At 45.6% G+C, this 18,528-nt stretch overlaps 1 protein-coding gene across 3 annotated transcripts in view; it reads left to right on the plus strand.

The window, feature by feature from the left end:
* Hpr1 (THO complex 1-like protein Hpr1) overlaps nucleotides 1-18,528 on the plus strand; it is a 54,240-nt gene that overhangs the window by 16,310 nt on the left and 19,402 nt on the right. For all 3 annotated transcript variants that reach the window (XM_075669922.1, XM_075669924.1, XM_075669923.1), the window contains exons 12-16: nucleotides 4,645-4,711; nucleotides 6,324-6,374; nucleotides 6,551-6,648; nucleotides 7,481-7,546; nucleotides 8,791-8,940. In XM_075669922.1, the coding sequence (XP_075526037.1) occupies nucleotides 4,645-4,711; nucleotides 6,324-6,374; nucleotides 6,551-6,648; nucleotides 7,481-7,546; nucleotides 8,791-8,940 (432 nt within the window). The remainder of the gene's footprint in view (nucleotides 1-4,644; nucleotides 4,712-6,323; nucleotides 6,375-6,550; nucleotides 6,649-7,480; nucleotides 7,547-8,790; nucleotides 8,941-18,528) is intronic.

Genomic DNA, 18,528 nt, shown 5'->3' on the forward strand with positions numbered 1-18,528 from the left:
AGGAGCTGGGAATTCATGCTTGAGGCTCTGAGGCAACATTTCGCTGTAACAGTGCACAGTGTGCTTGTACATATTGCCACGACAAACTTGGTTGACATTCAAGTTGCGCGCCCTTTGCATTGGGCACTGTGCACGCCGTACAGTGGTGTTGTTCAGCAACAGGCAGCGATCTTCGTGGCACGGGCAGCCAGTTGGACCCGGCTCGCATGCGCCACACGCACGAGGTGTCACGCGAGGAGAAGAGGAAAACGGTTCGAGCCCAGTTTGAGAATGCGACTGCCGCGGATTTCTGCACGACCGCAGTGACTTTTACTTGTGGGCACAAGTTCGCCTGTAATAAATATCCTTGTTTTACTAACATCGTTACATTTCTGGTGGAGGTGCGGGGTATGAGTCGAAGCCCCACGAACGAAAGTCAGCGTAGCCCCGACAACCCGCGAGTCCATCCTGTGGAACTGACACCTGTGCACCAGCGGACCAGCCGCCGTCTTCGAGGTGACTCGCCCGAATTCGGCCCTCTTCTCTTCTTGCCAAGAGAAACTCCCACAACGGACGCCGCCACAATGACTACCAAGGTAACACCGGCACAGCTAGTCATAAGCCAACCTCGCAAGCCGCCAACATTCCATGGTGACTCGTTCGAAGACGTGGAAGATTGGTTGGAACTGTTCGAGAGAGTGGCGAGCTTTAATGATTGGAATGAGAGACAGAAGCTCCGTAACGTATATTTCGCGTTGGAAGACTTCGCAAAAACGTGGTATGAAAACCACGAACCCGCTTTGACCTCTTGGGAGGAATTTCGACGACAACTGCTAGCAATGTACGCCAGCACGGATCGTGAAGAAAAGGCGGAAATCGCACTTCAAGCCAGGAACCAGCCCACAAACGAGAACGTGGCGATGTACATCGAGGACATGTCCCGCCTGTTCAAGCGTGCTGATCCCACCATGAGTGAAGATAAGAAGCTGCGCCTTCTCATGCGTGGAGTAAAGCAGGAACTCTTCGCAGTTCTCGTCCGCAACCCACCGCGCACGGTCGCCGAGTTCAGATGTGAAGCAACGACCATCGAAAAGACGCTGGAACAGCGGGCTCGGCAATACAACCATGAAGCAAGCTGCGCACCTGTCCATGTCTTCCCTGGAGGCCTGCCAAACGACCTGGAAGCCCTGCGGGAGCTTGTCCGGTCAGTGATCAGGGAAGAGCTTAACAAGTTGCAGATACCTCAGGCTCCAGCTGCACTATCTATCGTCGACGTTGTCCGGGACGAACTCAGAAACGTCATACGGGATCGAGAGCGTGAGCCACAGCCGACGCGGCGCACCCCAACGTACGCCGACGTACTCAGGCAACCCGCGGTACACAGTAGTGGAGCAGTTGCGACGACCGTTCCCTACCCGTCGACAGTACGCAGCGCACTTCGTCTACTGGAACCACCGGCTGCCTATCAGCCTTTAGCACGTAGTGCACCTCGTTTTGTGGAACAAAGGCCTCGGAAAAGTGACGTCTGGCGTGACCACGAGCGCAGGCCTCTGTATTTCCACTGCGGAGAAGCGGGTCACCTGTATAGGTTCTGCCCGTACCGTCAAGTTGGGTTAAGGGGTTTTCCCTTAAGCGCACCATGCCCCCGAAACGGTGAACGGCCAGCGGAGATCGAAGAATACTTGTCGACGTGCCAAAGCCCCGTTACTCCTCGCCAACGTCAACCACGATCACCGTCGCCCATGCGCTACCGATCGCCTAGCCCACGCACGTCTCCAAGATTGCCTAGGCGTCGTTCACCAAGCCCACACCAGGAAAACTGAAGCAAGCGACCTGTGGAGGTGAGGCCGCTGATAACCAAAGTTACGAAGATCCTCCTACGCGATTCCAGTGCGGTGACGAGGTAATTCCAGTCTACAGGTGCAGGAACGAAACGATTACGTCAGATTTGCGGTTAAAAATAGACGGATGTGAGCTGAATGCCTTAGTCAACACCGGCGCTGATTATTCGGTAGTAAGCTTCAAGATGGCGAAGCACCTTAAAAAAGTTGTGATGAAGTGGACTGGTCCGCAGATACGCACGGCAGGCGGCCATCTTATTAAGCCCCTTGGCCGATGCACCGCAAGACTTACGATAAAAGGCTTCACTTACGTTTCTGACTTTATTGTACTGCCAGAATGTTCACGGGAACTTATATTGGGAATGGATTTTCTGCAAGCTAACGGCGCCATAATTAACCTATGTAGGTCCAGTGTATCTTTCTCGACAAAACAAGCTATACCTGTCGAAGAATCGGAGGAGCGACGTCTCGCTGCACTGCGCGTCGTTGACGATGACGTAACTGTGCCGCCACGCTGCAGTATAATGGTTCTTGTGGAGAATGAAAGATTTTCCGACCGCGAAGGCATAGCGGATGGAAACATAGAGCTCCTTTTCAACAAAGGTATTTGTGTGGCTCGGGGCCTTGTTCAGTTAAGCGATGGCCGTGCAAATGGCGCACTTATAAATTTCGGTAATGAATTCCAACACATCGCACAAGGAACAGCTATTGCCTATTTCCACGAGTTCTGTGAAGCGACCGAATTATGCAGCCTAACTACGTCAACTGCCCTGCAAGGAACCTGCAGTGTCGACAGATCAATTACCGTCAACCCGAGACTCCCTGAAGCCCAAAAGAAACAGATATATGCCCTGATAAAGGATTTTTCTGACTGCTTCTCCACGTCCTCGAAGGTACGGCGCACGTCTGTTGCGAAGCACAGAATCATAACAGAGGACACCACAAGACCGGTATGCCAGCACCCGTATCGAGTGTCACCAAAAGGAAGGGCGCGCAACTTGAATGTCACCAAGTTTGTCGTGGCAATATGTACATTGAGATGTGTTTTGAGAGATCATTAGAGAGTCCTGTGGTACTAACATAATTCAGAGATTGGTCTTTTGCATGCTACAGAGAAAAAGCAATCAATGTTAATTCCGATTACAGTGAAACCTCGTTAAACCGTAGTTGGTCGGAGCTCGGAAAAAGTATGTACTAAATGGTAGTACTGTTTAACAGAAATAGCATGATATCGACCACTTACCTGTCAAAAACGGAACTCAGAGAGAGTGCAATAAAAGAGGAAAAAAACATGCAGTATTTATTGACTTCACGCGACTAAAGTGTTATTTTCTTTTGATGCCGCGGCGGCGTAGCAGCGACGACAGCGGCCTCAAACTTACTGAAGCTGTGAGGCAGCTTTTCAGCCAGCCCCCCTCCACTCGGCAAACACTCGCATGGTAGATTCCTCGTTCACGTTACGTATTCTCTCTGCACGTGCGCAGTAGCGCTGCAGAAGTCGCGGGGCACCTTTTTCATTGCGAGGTGCTGTTCTCGTTACGACGATTGCATTCATGAGGCTGACGTAACGCGCAGCTTCTGCCGCTGTCGGGTCTGAATCGCCTGTGCTGTCACTTTCCGTGCCGTCCTCATCACTGTTGCTAGCCTACACTTCGGCAACAACAGAGGCAACGATGGCGAAAAGTCTAACCTCGTAGCCAACATCTCTTCGCGGTCGCAGCAGCGCTGCCGAGCAACTTCTTCGCATTCCAAATGCCACACACCGTAGTCAACAGCAGATCCCTGTCGCATGCCAGCGCCGACTTCTTTGTGTCACGTTCAATAGCACGAACAATGTCTAATTTTTCTTCTATGCTGAGCATCCGGCGTCTTTTTTATCCGAGCTTCAGCATGACGTGAGTCCTCGTACGCGATGCCACAACACTCTGGCACGCCGACGAAATGATGTGGCTTCACACGCGAATGCACAGGGCACTTGGAGGCCGTTGTTCCGATCTCTGAGGCTTGTTGTTCTGCCGGGCGGATAGAGACGACGCACCGCCGTTTTTGTGCGACGAAAAGTGGAAACACTACGTGTTAACCGATGCGTATGCAATAAGCTGGTATGGTTTATGTGGATACAAAACACATTATGTTCAATGGCTGCTGAGTCGGGGATTTGACTTTACTACTTTTAAAACGAAACTACTGTTTAAGCGGGTATAGTTTAACAAGGTTTTACTGTACATTGTTTGAAATGAAATTGATTTTAGTTTTTAGTGACAGTGGCAAAATAGTTAAAAAGAAGTAGCCAGTTATTTTTTTCCAGCACTTTCCCGCCAAGCTTTTTGTTGCAGTCATCGTTTGCAGTTCTCTCGTGTCATCAAGGCACTAGATACGACACTGAAGATACCCTGCATGTGCATGAGGGGTTGATGCCTCTAAAGCAATTCACTTCTGAACTTGTTTCCAGACAACAAAGCTGCCCTATTGGGCTAACACTGCAGCCACGAAACAGAGTTGGCTATATCAGGGCAGATCCCTATTGGGCTAAATATAATGAAATTGGGCTATGTGTAACCATGTCTGTTCAATACCATGCTATGGTATTCACTGGCTGGAAAAGGACAATTAATTGAACTGTTTTACTGTTGAGGAGACATAACAAGCTCAGAAGTTATGAAGTAATGTGCTTGATTGTGCTTCATGTGTAGGCGTGACTGATATGCTGCCATTTTTCTCCCTGTTACACTTTTCAGTTACCTTAGATTCAAAGTCAACTTTTTTGTTGAAATCATCATTGTTGCCTAACTTCTGGCATTTGCTGTTTTGTTACTCCTACCAGAGACTCGCACATTCTAACAGAGGAACAGTCTGCCTGGGTGAAGAACACTCTGACACAGGTTTACAAAGTGAGTTCCTCACTTGCACTTGCCAAGGATATATCACCAAACATGTGACATCAGATGGCAAACTTGTCCAACATTCCTTCTCTGGTGTGCTCTGAAAGAGACACCCCAGGCTGATGCTAAACTGCAGCAAACGTTTACGTTTGTCAGGAGGGCAAGCTGGCACAAGACACCTGCAGCTGGATATATATGGCAATGTACTGGCCTGCTGCTCACAAACACTCCATACAAGAGTACACTGGAAATATGCTCTGTGTTGTTGCTGCTTGAAGGGACACTAAAGGCAAATAAGTCGACATGGACTGTCTAAATACTATTCCAGAAACTTTGCAATGCTTGTTTCGTGCCAAGAAAGGACTTAGTTTATGAGGAAATTGCATCTGAATGGTCCAGATACCTTTTTCAAAATTCAAATCTCCCGCCACCCAACCGGGGAAGTGGTGATGTTGCATACGCCATAACTTTGCTGCCATCAGTGAGTAAAACGGCGCCCGACAGACGGGGGCAGCGAGCCAAAACAGAGCGGTGGATTCATTCGCCGCTGCAGCTGCTTTTTGGTCAAGTGGCGTAGACGGTTCGGGCATCCTGCGACATCACATGGAAGCTGAATTCTCTGCTACTTGCAGTTTATGCGAGTTTCGCGAGTCAACAAAATGAGCACAGCACTACGTGATAGCAAAGCTGCTGAAACAGGAAAGCATGGGCGATGCAAAGTCAAGCGAAAACTGAACCTTTTGACCGCCCACGTCGTTGTCAATGGTAATTTTAATTAGTTCTTTTTTCTAAAAATGAATTAGAACTGGATAAGTAGCATTTCATTTCATCTTCTAATACAATACAATGATGTTTTTTGCAACGAGTAGTTGAGTGCTAGTAACAAAATTTAACTGAGGAGTGCTTCCATCATCGGGCAAGTGCTTGAATGTCCCGGGGGAGTGTATAATCATGTCCTGCATTTACCTCAGTTTCTCGATTATTAAGGCTCTGTTCGCGATAATATTGACGCCTTAGGGATTCTCAAGCGCTAATCTATCAATTTAGCTTAGTTTAATATTTGCCTTTAGTGTTCCTTTAAGGGTTATAGTCTTCTTTATTGTTATTAGACATTGTTTGTAGAAAATAATTTGTCTTTGGTGTCCCAGATTATGGCAGCAAAGTATAAGAATAAATTGTACAGCAGATGTACAACAGTGCACACAAATCAACAGAAAAGCATAATGAAATGTAACTTTGGAAGTTAGAAAATGCATGGTGAACAAAACAGTACGTACATACCTAATACAGGAAACCTGAGTAATACATCTATTCTTTAACATCTTTTGCAAATTCCTTAACCCATTCAAAAATAAGCAAAATAAGCAAAGAAAATAAACCAAATGTTGTAACAACGTACTGTTCTGTTGTAACAAGTTTTACATGGCTAATAACACCACTCCAAGTTTACCTTCCTGAAAAATTCTATAGTAAGATGGCTATAGTAGTTTGTATGTTAAAATAATAGTAGTAGTATTTTGTTGTAGCACAATTTGGCTTTTCCTTTGAAGCTCTTCTTGTTTTGAGAGCTTGCTTGTTTGGGGCTACTGTGGTATGATATTTTTCTTTTTTCTATTGCCAGCTGCTTGAGGAGACCCCACCTGATGGTGCCGGCTTTGCCACTCGCATCAAGGTAACCCTTGTTTTGCCAAGCCTTGGTGGTGACCCATGACAGTTTTTCCATTTGAGCACCATCCCGTGGAATGTTGGGGAAAATTTTTTTAATTGTGCGGATACAGTATGACAACATCTGGCTGCAGTGTGCTTTGTTGAAGCAGCAGACATGTGAGACGCTGACTTGCTTTGCAGCACATTCTTCAGAGAGAGGAGTCATGGAATGCGTGGAAAAACGAAGGCTGCCCGGACTTTAAGGAAGCCCGGCCCGTGGAACAAATGCAAGAAGTTAGGTTGGTGTGCCACTAGCATTTACTTTTCACAGGTTTCTTTTGCCATCACTTGTGAGCATGAATGTTGTCATTGCACATGCAAATACCCCTGTTTGAGCAATGCTTTGTCAAACTATTTCTTTTTTGGTAGACTCTACTGCTTACTTATTCAAATTGTAAGCACGGTGTTACTGAGTGAATGCACAAAGTTTTTTTTTTTCTTTCGCTAAGGATATACTTTGGCTTACTGTACTTTTATTAAGAGTTACTTTGGAATTGCCGGAGCTATTAGAGAGGAGCATGTGGCCTTATCTCATTCACCATTATTGTGATGAAATTTTAGTCTGGAGCAGTGCCACAAAACTATTTAGAAGCGAGTTGTGCAACCCTATTGGGTTGAAGCCTTGTCTGTGGCGGTGCGAGCATGTTCATGTCAGATGTCCACTGTTGGCTTGACTTGAAAGATTGTTTCTAATGGTGAATGCCTTTCTTGGCACTGGGGGAAAAAAATGGGCCACGAATTAGAGCATCCTCGCTTTCCTTCTTTTCATGTTAGCATCCACTAAGCGAACACTTCACTTGTCATGACCTGCTCATCACGCAGCTACATTTGGAACTTCACTTAATTTTCAGTGAGCTCGACACCTATAAGAGGGAAGAGATAGAAATTGTTGATGTGTGATAAACAGCATTGTTCAATTAGGAAAGTTCCTGATGCAATTTAAACTAGTGAAATTAGGATTTCTAGGTATTCAGCTGAGTTGTCACTCTATCTTTATTGTCTGTATTCAGTTCATAGATCGAAATTCAGTGTTTACGGATGTCTAGTATTAATGGTTATGACTTTCCACAGGCTCAAGAGGAAACTTGGTGATGAGGTGAAAGCAGCACTGGCCAGCAAGAGAGTTGTGCTTGGCGAGTACGTGGGTTGCTTGTCATAATTTGTAGCTGTTTCATTCAGGTTATTGCCACACTCTTGAACCACCCCACACCTTTTTCCAAGATGACATAAAATATGGAATGGAAGGCTGCAGCCATTTCTCAAACAGAAAAGCAGTAGCCCGCACCAAGGAGAAACTGCTAAATGGGATTTTAGCTCAAGTCAAAAGTGGACCCAGTTAGGGCATTCCTTTCATTTAATTTATTATCACCTTGAAGACTCGAAGGAATTACACAATGGGGGACAATACAAACATGTGTAAGAGTGGTTACGTACAAATAAAGCTAGCAACCACACACATAAAAAAAAGTAATTTTTGATTTTCTACGACTTGAAACAAGCAAGCAAAAATTATGAAAGTAAAGAAGCAACATGGGATACATAAGCTAAAAAATTAACTAGTTGGAAGGGTTGACAAAAGTAGACCATGGAGAGTGGTTTATGATGGATCCTAAACGATGAACACTGAAAACAGAAAGTTATTGAAAGTGATTTGTTAGGTATTCACGAATTTTTTTTCGATCAGTACTGGTAACAAAGTGGTCAGGGCGTGCATTCCAGAAAATGATTGCACCAGGGAGGAAGGTTGTGTGTAACAGTCAATGTTAGCACCTGGCCTAGACGTGCTGCAGCAGCACCTGTCAAATAGTCACAGGAACTTAGCTGACGAATCTTTATCCCTTTGGGATAGTTGCACTTGGTACATTGTCCACAGGGGCACATTTTGGCTGACATGTCCTTTTGGAGTGGAAACTGTTGTAGAGCTATCTTACTGGGCAGTTTGCTGCTTTTAATAGTTGTACTAGCAATCAAGCATTGTTTAACTGAGGCCTGCCCAGAGAATTGAGAGAGGAAAGTATGGTGTGGTTAGGTGCAAGGAATGATCCTGCAAAATCAAGTCCACCCCTATAGGATACTTGTGCTATGCAACATCTAAGTCGTTACAGTCCACGGTCTTTAGGTCAGAAAAAGAGCCTCTACACTCCAGTGCCTTTGAGTGTCCCGTGACCACTTGAGTCAAGAAGTGTGCACTCCACTTTGTGGAGCCAAGGTGGAAGAATGTGCAAGAATACAGGGATACAAGTTGACGCCAACTGTCAGCAATAGATTAAAAGAACGTTGAACCACCTTGAAGGGAAGCAATGGTACATTTAATCCTCGGGTGACAGAAACCTTGGCTTTTCAAAGCTGTTGGTCATCAGTGATGTCCTGTGTGCTTTCAGCACTGAGATGAACCGGCTGTGGAACCTGTGCCCGGACAACTGGGAAGCATGCTCATCGCCTAAGCGGGACTTTGTTCCTAGCTTGGAAAAGTTCTTTGACATCACTGCGGACCAAGGTGACCCTGTTGCTGGTGCCAAGAGCCGAGCCAAGTATGAAAATTGAGCCATTCTTGTGCATGCTGAAGCAATTGCTGATGCATTTCAAGGTGTTACAAATTGCAAAGCGATCCTGGATATGTTCTGATATCAACTAAACTGATATCAACTATATGTTCTGATAGACAACTAAAGGAACATTGGCAACCTTCATAAAAAATTGAAAAGTTATTTCTGGTTCATAAACACATAAGCTTCGTAACTGTTTATTTGCCTACCTGTTTGTTTTAACACAAATGCAGGTTTTAATCCCCCCAAAATTGTAGGGGTGATTGTGTAGCTAACAAGCACCAGTGTTTACCATTTCTCCCCTGCCCTGCAGTTGTCACTAAACTCAGGCTTAAAAGTCGTTAACTTTACGCAAAATTTTGCTCCAGTGTCGCTAGAACTGTCGACGGATTTTGATGTAATGTAGGCTTCCCTGGAACATTATAACACAGGCCAACATAGTGTAAAACATCTATTAAAATATTTCATGTTCAGCTAGTGTTCCTTGCAGGTGAGTTTAAAAGGAGAGTGTAGAGGAAAAGACAGCAGCACAGAAAAGGCACTGACGGAGACAAGACGACAAGGATGAGCGCTTAACTTCCATCAACATGATAGTGAATGAATATATATATTCATGAATATTCATGAATATATATCTGCTGTCTGAGCCAGAGGTTATCATCTGCGCTTGTGTAAAACCCCTGGCTCAGCCTTGCAGGGGTGTCTGCTTCAGCAGGCTTTTGGTGTGTTTCGACACCATGTACCCGAGCAGATGTGGGTTGGACCCTCCCACGTTTAACCGTGCATGGCTTAGCTGTGTCCGGGGAAAAGGGTATCCTGGGAGTTGAGCTGATGCCGATTGTTTGGACCTTTATAGGCCCCTCGGTGGAGGCAACACACCCCTTTGGCCCCGGCTTCACGTAGGCGGACCCCTGGACTGACCCACCCCGGGGAAAATTGGCAGTTCCCTTTTCTTCAGCATTGCCATTTGTTGGGCATGTTGGTAAACTGAAAGCATATTTAGCGCCAGCAAACAAGGACGGAAGGGAGAAGACACCACAATGCGCTAACTTCAACAACTTCATTTTCAGGAAATACACCTATATAACCCATGCACAGTGGCGCCACCTTATCCAAATCTTACTCATCCAAAAAAGCCTAAGGTGGATAAGGTGGCAAGGTGGAAAGGTGGCGCCACCTTTGGATAAGGTGGCGCCACTGTGCATGGGTGATATAGGTGCATTTCCTGAAAATGAAGTTGTTGAAGTTAGCGCATTGTGGTGTATTCTCCCTTCCGTCCTTGTTTGCTGGCGCTAAATATGCTTTCCCTTTTCTTGTCTCTCTCTCCCTCCAACCTTCGTCTTTCTCTCACTGTCAGTCTTTCCTGCGCTCTCTTCAATTTTCTTTTACTTCCAACTTCACGAGCAGCAAAGGTTAACCTTGTGTGGAGCAGCCAACCTTGGTTGCACATATTTGGTTACAGCAACAACGTACAGTTGGCGTCCAGCAGGAAATGTTTCTTTCAACTCCTGTGGCGTCGCCATGTTGGGCTCCATGTTGGGCTCCATGGTGGGTGGCTGGCATTGCTGCCGAAATCTCCACATATCCTTATGGCTAGTTCCTTCCCACCACTCCCTGATTGCCCTCAAAAAAGAGGGCAATCAGGGAGTGGTGGGAAGGTCCGTTCTTTGGATGTCAAAGACCAAACTTCCCACAATTCCTCATCAATCATTCGGAAAAACCAGAAAAACAAGTACGAACAATCTCCCGTTTTCTACTTTCCAAGTCTCTAACTGAGGCTTTTGGACCAGGCTGCAAGGCATCAAGGATGGCAACTAATGATTTCCTCTTGGAGCTCCATGATCAACAAACAGTACAAAAAGCTGCCCAGTCTAGTGTTATTTGGGGGCGTTCAAGTTACAGTAACCCCCCACTGTACTATGAGCACCACCTGCGGTATTCTCTTATACGATAATCTGTTGGAACTGAGTGAGGCTGAACTCTTGGAGGGCTTCATTGAGCAGAATGTTATCAATGTTAAAAAAAATAAGATCAGGTGTGACAGCAAGGAAATCCAGATTAAAAACTTGATGCTTAGTTTCGGCTCAAGTATTCTGCCTAAATCCATCGAGGCCATCAAGCTTCATGTAAGGCCATATGTGCCAAATCCCCTCCGATGTTTCAAATACCAGCATTTTGGCCGCAGTTCACAGAGCTGGCGAGGCCGCCAAACTTGTGCAAAATGCAGTGCTCATGAGCACTCATCTGAATCTTGTGAAAACTCTCTCAACTGCATGAACTGTGATGGAGAGCATGCCGCATACTCGCACTCGTGCCCATCATGGAAAAAAGAAAAGGAAAATAGTAACAATTAAAGTGAAGGATAAGTGAAGGATGCTGGTGGGTATCCTACCTGCCGAAGAATACCTTTGCTGATGTGGCGCGTCAGGGGGCAGTGACACACTAGCTCCTGGCAGCTGTCTAGCCCACACGCAGCGAGCTGGTGGTAATGCCATACCCCCACCATTGCCGGCGGCTGCAGCTAGCGCTGTTCCGCCGCCCCAGCAGAAAGGACAATCGACCACCAAGCCAGTGGCCTCAAAGGTCTCGCCTGACGTCTCAAGGTCTTCACGTCAAATGCAGCGCTCTTCTGGAGCGTGCCCAGCACCGCACAAGAAGCAATGGACACAGCAACCAGCCAAACAGCGCCGCCAGCGCCTAAGGAGCGGCAAGACTCTTGTGATCACTCCAAAATAGACAAACCTCGTGTCACAGCGCCTGGAAAGGGCCTGAGCTAATCTTCGTCTCTTAAACACACAGCACAAAACACATTTATCATAATGGAGACACAAATACTGCATTGGAATGTTAGAGGGCTTCTTCATAACCTCAATGACATTACAGAATGCCTATACAAGCAAAATCCAAAAGTTACTGTGTGTTCAAGGGACACATCTAGAACCCACACACAAACTTTCTTTGTCAGTACACCATCTATCGTAAGACCGTGACGAGGCGAACGCCTCATCTGGCGGTGTTGCAATAGTTGTCAACAAGTCTGTAGCTTGTCAATATGTCGCCCTTCAGGCGCCCCTTGAAGCAGTGCCAGTTCAGGCAATTCTTTTTAATAAATTGAACACTGTACGTTCCATATACATACCCCCAAATTATCATCTCGGAAAAGCAATTTTTACTACCTAATTGATGAGCTTCCGGACCATTATATACTCGTAGGTGATTTTAATCCCCACAACATGATGTGGGGAAACTCGCGATGCTACGCGAGAGGCTGTTTCATTGAAAATTTCCTTGTAAACTCCAGTGCGTGCCTGTTCAATAAGAAGGAGCCAACCTATTATAATCTTCATCCTAATTCATATTCATCAATAGATCTGTCGTTTGGCTCTGCTTCAGTTTTCCCTGACTTGCAATGGAATGTAACCAAAAATTATTATGGAAGCGACCACTCCCCTGTAATGTAATGTTTAACACATCAACACAAATGCCCTGATTTTAATATAGACGATGCAGTAACGAATTTTACCACTTTTATCAACGACGCAGCAAGCAAATCCATTACACAATCAAGCAGTAGCTCATCCAAAAGATGAGTGCCGTGGTAGAACATTGAGTGCAAGAAGGCATGGAAGAAACAAAATAAAGCATGGGGCATACTAAAATGGCGGGTAACGATGCTGCACTTTGCTCTTTTTATCATGTAATTACTGTTGCCCCCCTTACTTAATGCCCCTCACATGTAAGGTAGTGTGAACAAATAAATACTCACTCGATACACAACTGTGAAAAATTTGATCGAATTCAACACATTAAATCGCAGGGAAGATGGACACGACGGCAAGCTAGAAGGGCATGCTGGGAAAAGACCTCTTGGGTACTAATTCATACACACAGGAGGCAAAAGTATGGAACGGACAAAGGAGGCTTCAGGAGCAGCAAATCCATCTGTTGCCCCTAGTGGACGGAGAAGGGAGAAAGTTGGAAGACCAGACTGATGCTCTTGGTGAGCACTTCGAGCGCGTGTCTAGCACCCCCCACTATTCGGAGAACTTTTTGAAATATAAAGGAATAAAAGAATGTAAGCCACTAAACCGGAAATGTAGCCCAAAGGATCCTCATAACCGTCCTTTTAGAGTTGCCAAACCTAAAGCTTCTATGACTGCTTGCTTGTCAGAGCTCTGCACCGGGCCCTGATAGAATCATGCACAATATGATTCAGCACCTCCACCCTGACATCCAAACCACACTTACTCACACTTTTCAATACTACCTGGGTTGCTGGGTATCTTCCATCTACAGGGTGTCTACCAACCAAGAAAACCGTGAATTCTCAGGGATGTTGAGTTGTCTGGAGAAACTCAGGGAAAACTCGGGGAATTTGTGCTTCTATCAGGGAAAATTATCTGTAAATTTGTTGGAAGGGAACGAAAGTTGCGGTAATGCTGGCTCGAATAACAGACAGCAACGAATTGTCTTTGATGGCCTTTCGTCACCTGGAGGAGTAGCCAGTGTACAGTCAACGACCAACTATCCCGATAATTGGGACGGTTTCGCGGCACCACCACGTACACCATAGAATCACTGTATCAGAATGTCTGAAGTTTTGCACGCAAGAACCCTTTGCCGTCCGATTTTCCATACTTTTTGCCGTGACCGCAGGTCCGAAACGGCATTAATCAAAGCCACCACCACTGCAGTTTTGAGTACCTTGAACCGATGCTTTCGCACGCAGACCTGCTGGAAGCCGTAGCCACCACTGCGGTAACGCTAGGCCTAACTGCTTAGATGTTTGCAATTAAGCTTTTTGCCATTGGGCGCCGTGTTTTTTATTAAAAGAATTCGCCGCTGTCAGCTATGGCATTGACTCCGCTTTTGTGGTCCTCGCGATTGGCTTCAAAGCGCGAAAGCATTGTGCGTTGCATAACGCCGGTTCCCGAAAGTTAGCTTCGCCTCTGTACAGAAATGTTGCTTAGTGAGGCACACGTAAAAGTATTGCGGTGAAGCATAATAAGCGTGAGAAGGGGCAATTGCCACGGGGCACAGTATGTATCCCTTAATTATACACACGTGCACCCGGTATCTCCTGTCCCAGTGCAAGCACCAATATACCTAATAAGTGTACCGACAGGCCTTCAGAGCTTTTTCGAATGTGCCTCTGGCAGTCTGAGCCCTTAAGGGCAGTAAAAGACATGCATTCATTTTTTCAAACTAGCCCATTTTTCGTACATTTTCGCGGCCCCTAGGGACCAAGAAGATGTTTCAAATGGTCCATGGGGCGAACACGCAGTGGAAGGAGGCTGAGAACAGAAAGGACCTACGCGTTGAGGAATGAATGGGAAAGGAAGCGTCCTGCGGCGGCTTTGAAGGAGCTTGAGCTCAAAAAACAGTTTTGGCTGACGCCGAGATGCAGGTGTCCCTCATACAAACCAAAATAAACTCTTTAAAGCAGTGAAGCACAACACTGAGGCGTCGTACGCACGCTGAGGGTATGTCAGGATAGTTGAGGTTGACTTACAAGCTGTTGAGAGAGAATCTCAATTGCGACAATGTTCGGGCCTCATACCACTGAGCTTGCTATTAATTTATAGAAATAACTCATATTCTAAAATGCTTCTGTATGCATCTCCTTTTTATTCATATTTGAGAATGTCCGACTTAAATTGTAATTTTTTTCGAAGACATTTTATTTGCTGTGAATTTTAGTAGCCCCTCCCTTATATTCTCTTTTTGAATAACATAAGCATGACTCCTTAGTATTCAAACTGTATTAAGTTGTTTTTTTTTTTCATTTTTTCACATGCTTACTAGAGAGTGACAGCATCGGGCGACATGGTTTCCTGTCTTGACATAAAACATTGTTCTGCGTCGCTCAGGGAAATTTGCAAGGGCACTCTGGGAAAACCTGGAAAACTCAGGGAATTTGGAAATGTCATCTTTGTAGACACCCTGATCTAAGTGGAAAAAAGCTATTGTTATCTCATTTTTGAAGCATGGTAAGGATGTTTCATTGCTGACCAGTTACCATCCTATAGTGCTTATGAGTTTCCTTTGTAAGCTTTTGAGAAAATGATCAATCGCCATCTTGTACATTTCCTAGAGTCCAACAACATGCTTCACCCATTTCAATGTGGCTTTAGGGAAGGCCGATCTACAACCGACCATCTCGAAGCACATTAAAGCAAACATCCATGAGGCATTTGTGCGCAAGCAGTACTTCTTGCTTATATTCCTAGATATGACAAATGAGAAGAAAGACCGTTAACCGAGGTGCTCGATTTTTATTAGTCATATCAGAAGAAGCCAACAAACACTGACACCAAGGACAACATAGGGGAAATTAGTTGTGCTTAATAAATTAAATAAAGAAACGATAAATTAATCGAAATTAAAGTGGATTAAAAAGCGACTTGCCGCAGGTGGGAACCGAACCCACAACCTTCGCATTTCGCATGACGAAGGTGTACGACACAACATGGCGCTATTGGATATTGTGAGACCTGTCGGAGATGGGCATTATAGGAGGCTACCTCTCCAACCGTACTTTTTGATTCAGAATTGGCAATGTATTGTCCCGTTCATTTATACAAGAAACTAGTGTACCTCAAGGAAGCTTACTCAGCTGCACGCTATTCATCGTTAAGATGACCTCACTCCATGCATCGCTACTTCCAACAATGATCTATTCTGTCTACGTAGACGATGTACAATTAGCCTTCAAATCTTGTAACCTTTTGGTTTGTGAGCGACTAGTACAACATGGGGCCTAAACAAAGTGTCCAAATGGTCAGAACAAAACGGTTTCAAGCTTAACCCCCAAAAATGTTCCTGTATACTTTTCTCAAGAAGGAGACGTCTGTTTCAAGGTCTCAGTATCGTACTGCATGGGCAATGAACACCTGTGAATAAGGAGTACAAGCCAAATTTCAAGTGGTTGATGCCAAATTGATGTTCATCTCACACATCAAATATCTGAAGGCGAAATACCTAAAAACAATGAACTTGTTTAAAATTCTCTCTCATACAACATATGGAAGTGATAAGAAGTGTCTATTGAACCTCTACAAGAGCTTTGTTCGATCATGTTGGACTATGGTGCCATCATATATCACTATGCCATGCCTAACGCGCTGAAAATACTGGATCCTGTACACTGTCTGGGTATCTGTCCGGCCACAGGCATCTTCGGAACAAGCCCTACAGAGGGTCTATACGTTGAATTGAATGAATGGTCCCTTAACTTACAGAGAACATACAGCAGTTTCACATATTTCCTCAAGGTACAGTCTAACCCTTGACACCCTTGCTACACAAGCACTAATGATGTAACATCTGCTGCACGATTCTGTAATCGTCCCTTAGTGAGGGAGTCTTTTTCGGTGCAGATCAGGAAACTTGGCGAGGAAATGGGTGTCTCAATCTTTTAACCTTGCCTGACGGCTCTGGTGAAGCTGTTGCCACCATGGCAATGGCAACTTGCTGAATGTGACAAGTCATTTATTGAGGTAACAAAACACACTCCAGATGTGCACGTACAGATGCACTTTCTAGAGCTTCGGTCGAAATACAACTGCCCAGAGTTTTACACAGATGCTTCAAAACCGCAAGCCGGCGTCTCTTACGTGGCTGTCGGCTCATCGTTTTCAGAATCTGATGTTCTACAACCTGAAACCAGCATCTTCATGGCATCTTCATTAAACGCATCAAGAAAGCAAAGCTTCCAAAGGTCATTATATTCGTAGATTCCTTAAATGTCGTTAAAACTTTACAGTCGCTGCAAGAACACAAAAATCCTCTAATCAACGACCTGTATTCATTGCTGTGCAAAATGTATGCATCCAACCAACAGATTGTAATATGTTGGGTGCCTGGCCATAGGTGTATAGAGAGTAACGAGCTTGCAGATAAAATGGCAACTTCCATAGCAACAACACCTAGAAATCTGTCCATACCCATTGCTGCCACAGACTTGAAGCCATTCCTACGTAAAATATTCGGGAGCCAATGGTAATAGTTATGTAATGAGCAAACATTGAATAAGCTCCATGTAATTAAGCCAGTTCTAGGGAAGTGACCATCATTAACAAAGTCACGATGATCTGAAGTTCTCCTTTGCCGCCTCAGAATAGGGCATACATATGGTACACATTCATACCTTTTAACTGGCACTGAACTTCCTTCCCCTTCTGTGTCAGATGTGGCGAAAGGCTGACTGTGCTCCATGTCTTGCTGGAGTCCCGGGAAGCAGAAGAGCGAAGATATCACTTTCCTTTGGCATAGAAACAACATATCCCTTTACATCTGACGCTGTTTCTCGGCCTGGAACCACTGTTTGAAAGCAAAGCAGTGCTTAACTTCTTACATGATGTTGTACTGCATGTCATTAGTCTGAGATATTCTTTCCTCTGTCTAGAAGGTATTGCTGCGAGCGAACTGTTTTGTGTAGCCCGTGCTTCCAGACCCTTGTGCTCAATTCATCTTAGTCAGGCGGTAGGGCTAGTGGAGTTGAGACACTTCTTTTTTTCTATGTTTTTCACTTTAGGCTATATTTTATGGTCATCACTCACATCACTTGTCCTTACCAATATTTTAATATTTGTATCTTTTACGTACCTTACAGAAAATATTTTAGGCCTCTATACAGTCATGATACATCTGACAGGTGTCACTAACCGCATCATTGACTCTCCCACGCCATTTCTTGGTGCTCTTTGGCCATCCCTGGCCCTTGCGCAAAAAACCCTATACAGTATCATCATCATCCCTCCTGGCTCGGACAGCACATATATATTCATCCCCCGCAGGGGCGTCTGCGTCAGCAGGCGTTTGGTGTGTTGCGACACCACGTACCCGGGCACACGAGGGTTGGACCCTCCCGCGTGTAGCCGTGCGCGGCTTAGCCGTGTCTGGGGAAAAGGGGATCCTGGGGGTTGAGCCGAAGCTGGGTGTTTGGACCTTTAAGGCCCCCCGGCGGAGGCAACACACCTCTTCGGCCTCGGCTTCACATAGACGGCACCCCCGGACTGACCCACCCGGGGGAAATCGGCAGTCGCCTTTTCCTGTCCTCCTCTCCAATCTTCGTCTTTCTCTCTCGCCTTTCTTCATCTTTCCTGTCTTCTCATCACTTCTCCTCACTTCCTAGTTTCCTGGCGGCAAGGGTTAACCTTGTGTAGCTAGCCAGCCTTGGTTATGCTGTATTTGGTTATAGCAGCGATGTACGGCTGGCGTTGGCAGGGTTTCTCTAGCAGAAAGTCCTGTCACGTCCCCCTGTTGGGCTCCATGGTGGGTGGTCGGCATCGCAACCGAAAACCCAACTGTACTCATGGAAAACGCTTTTCCTAAACTCCCTGATCGCCCTCAGAAACGAGGGCGCACCGAAGAGATCTTCCAGTTTTTCGGACGCCAAGTCCAGAATTTTCCTCGTTTTCATGTAATACACGCAGAAAAACCAGCTAAACAAGTGCGAACAATCTCCCCGTTCCTTGTATCTAAGTCTCTTACCAAACTTTTTGGTCCAGGATATAAGGTGTCGAGGATGGCTAGCGGTGACCTCCTCCTGGAGCTCCGCGATCAAAAGCA

This window comes from Dermacentor variabilis, chromosome 9 (assembly GCF_050947875.1).
Source record: "Dermacentor variabilis isolate Ectoservices chromosome 9, ASM5094787v1, whole genome shotgun sequence".
In the NCBI taxonomy this organism is placed as follows: domain Eukaryota; kingdom Metazoa; phylum Arthropoda; class Arachnida; order Ixodida; family Ixodidae; genus Dermacentor; species Dermacentor variabilis.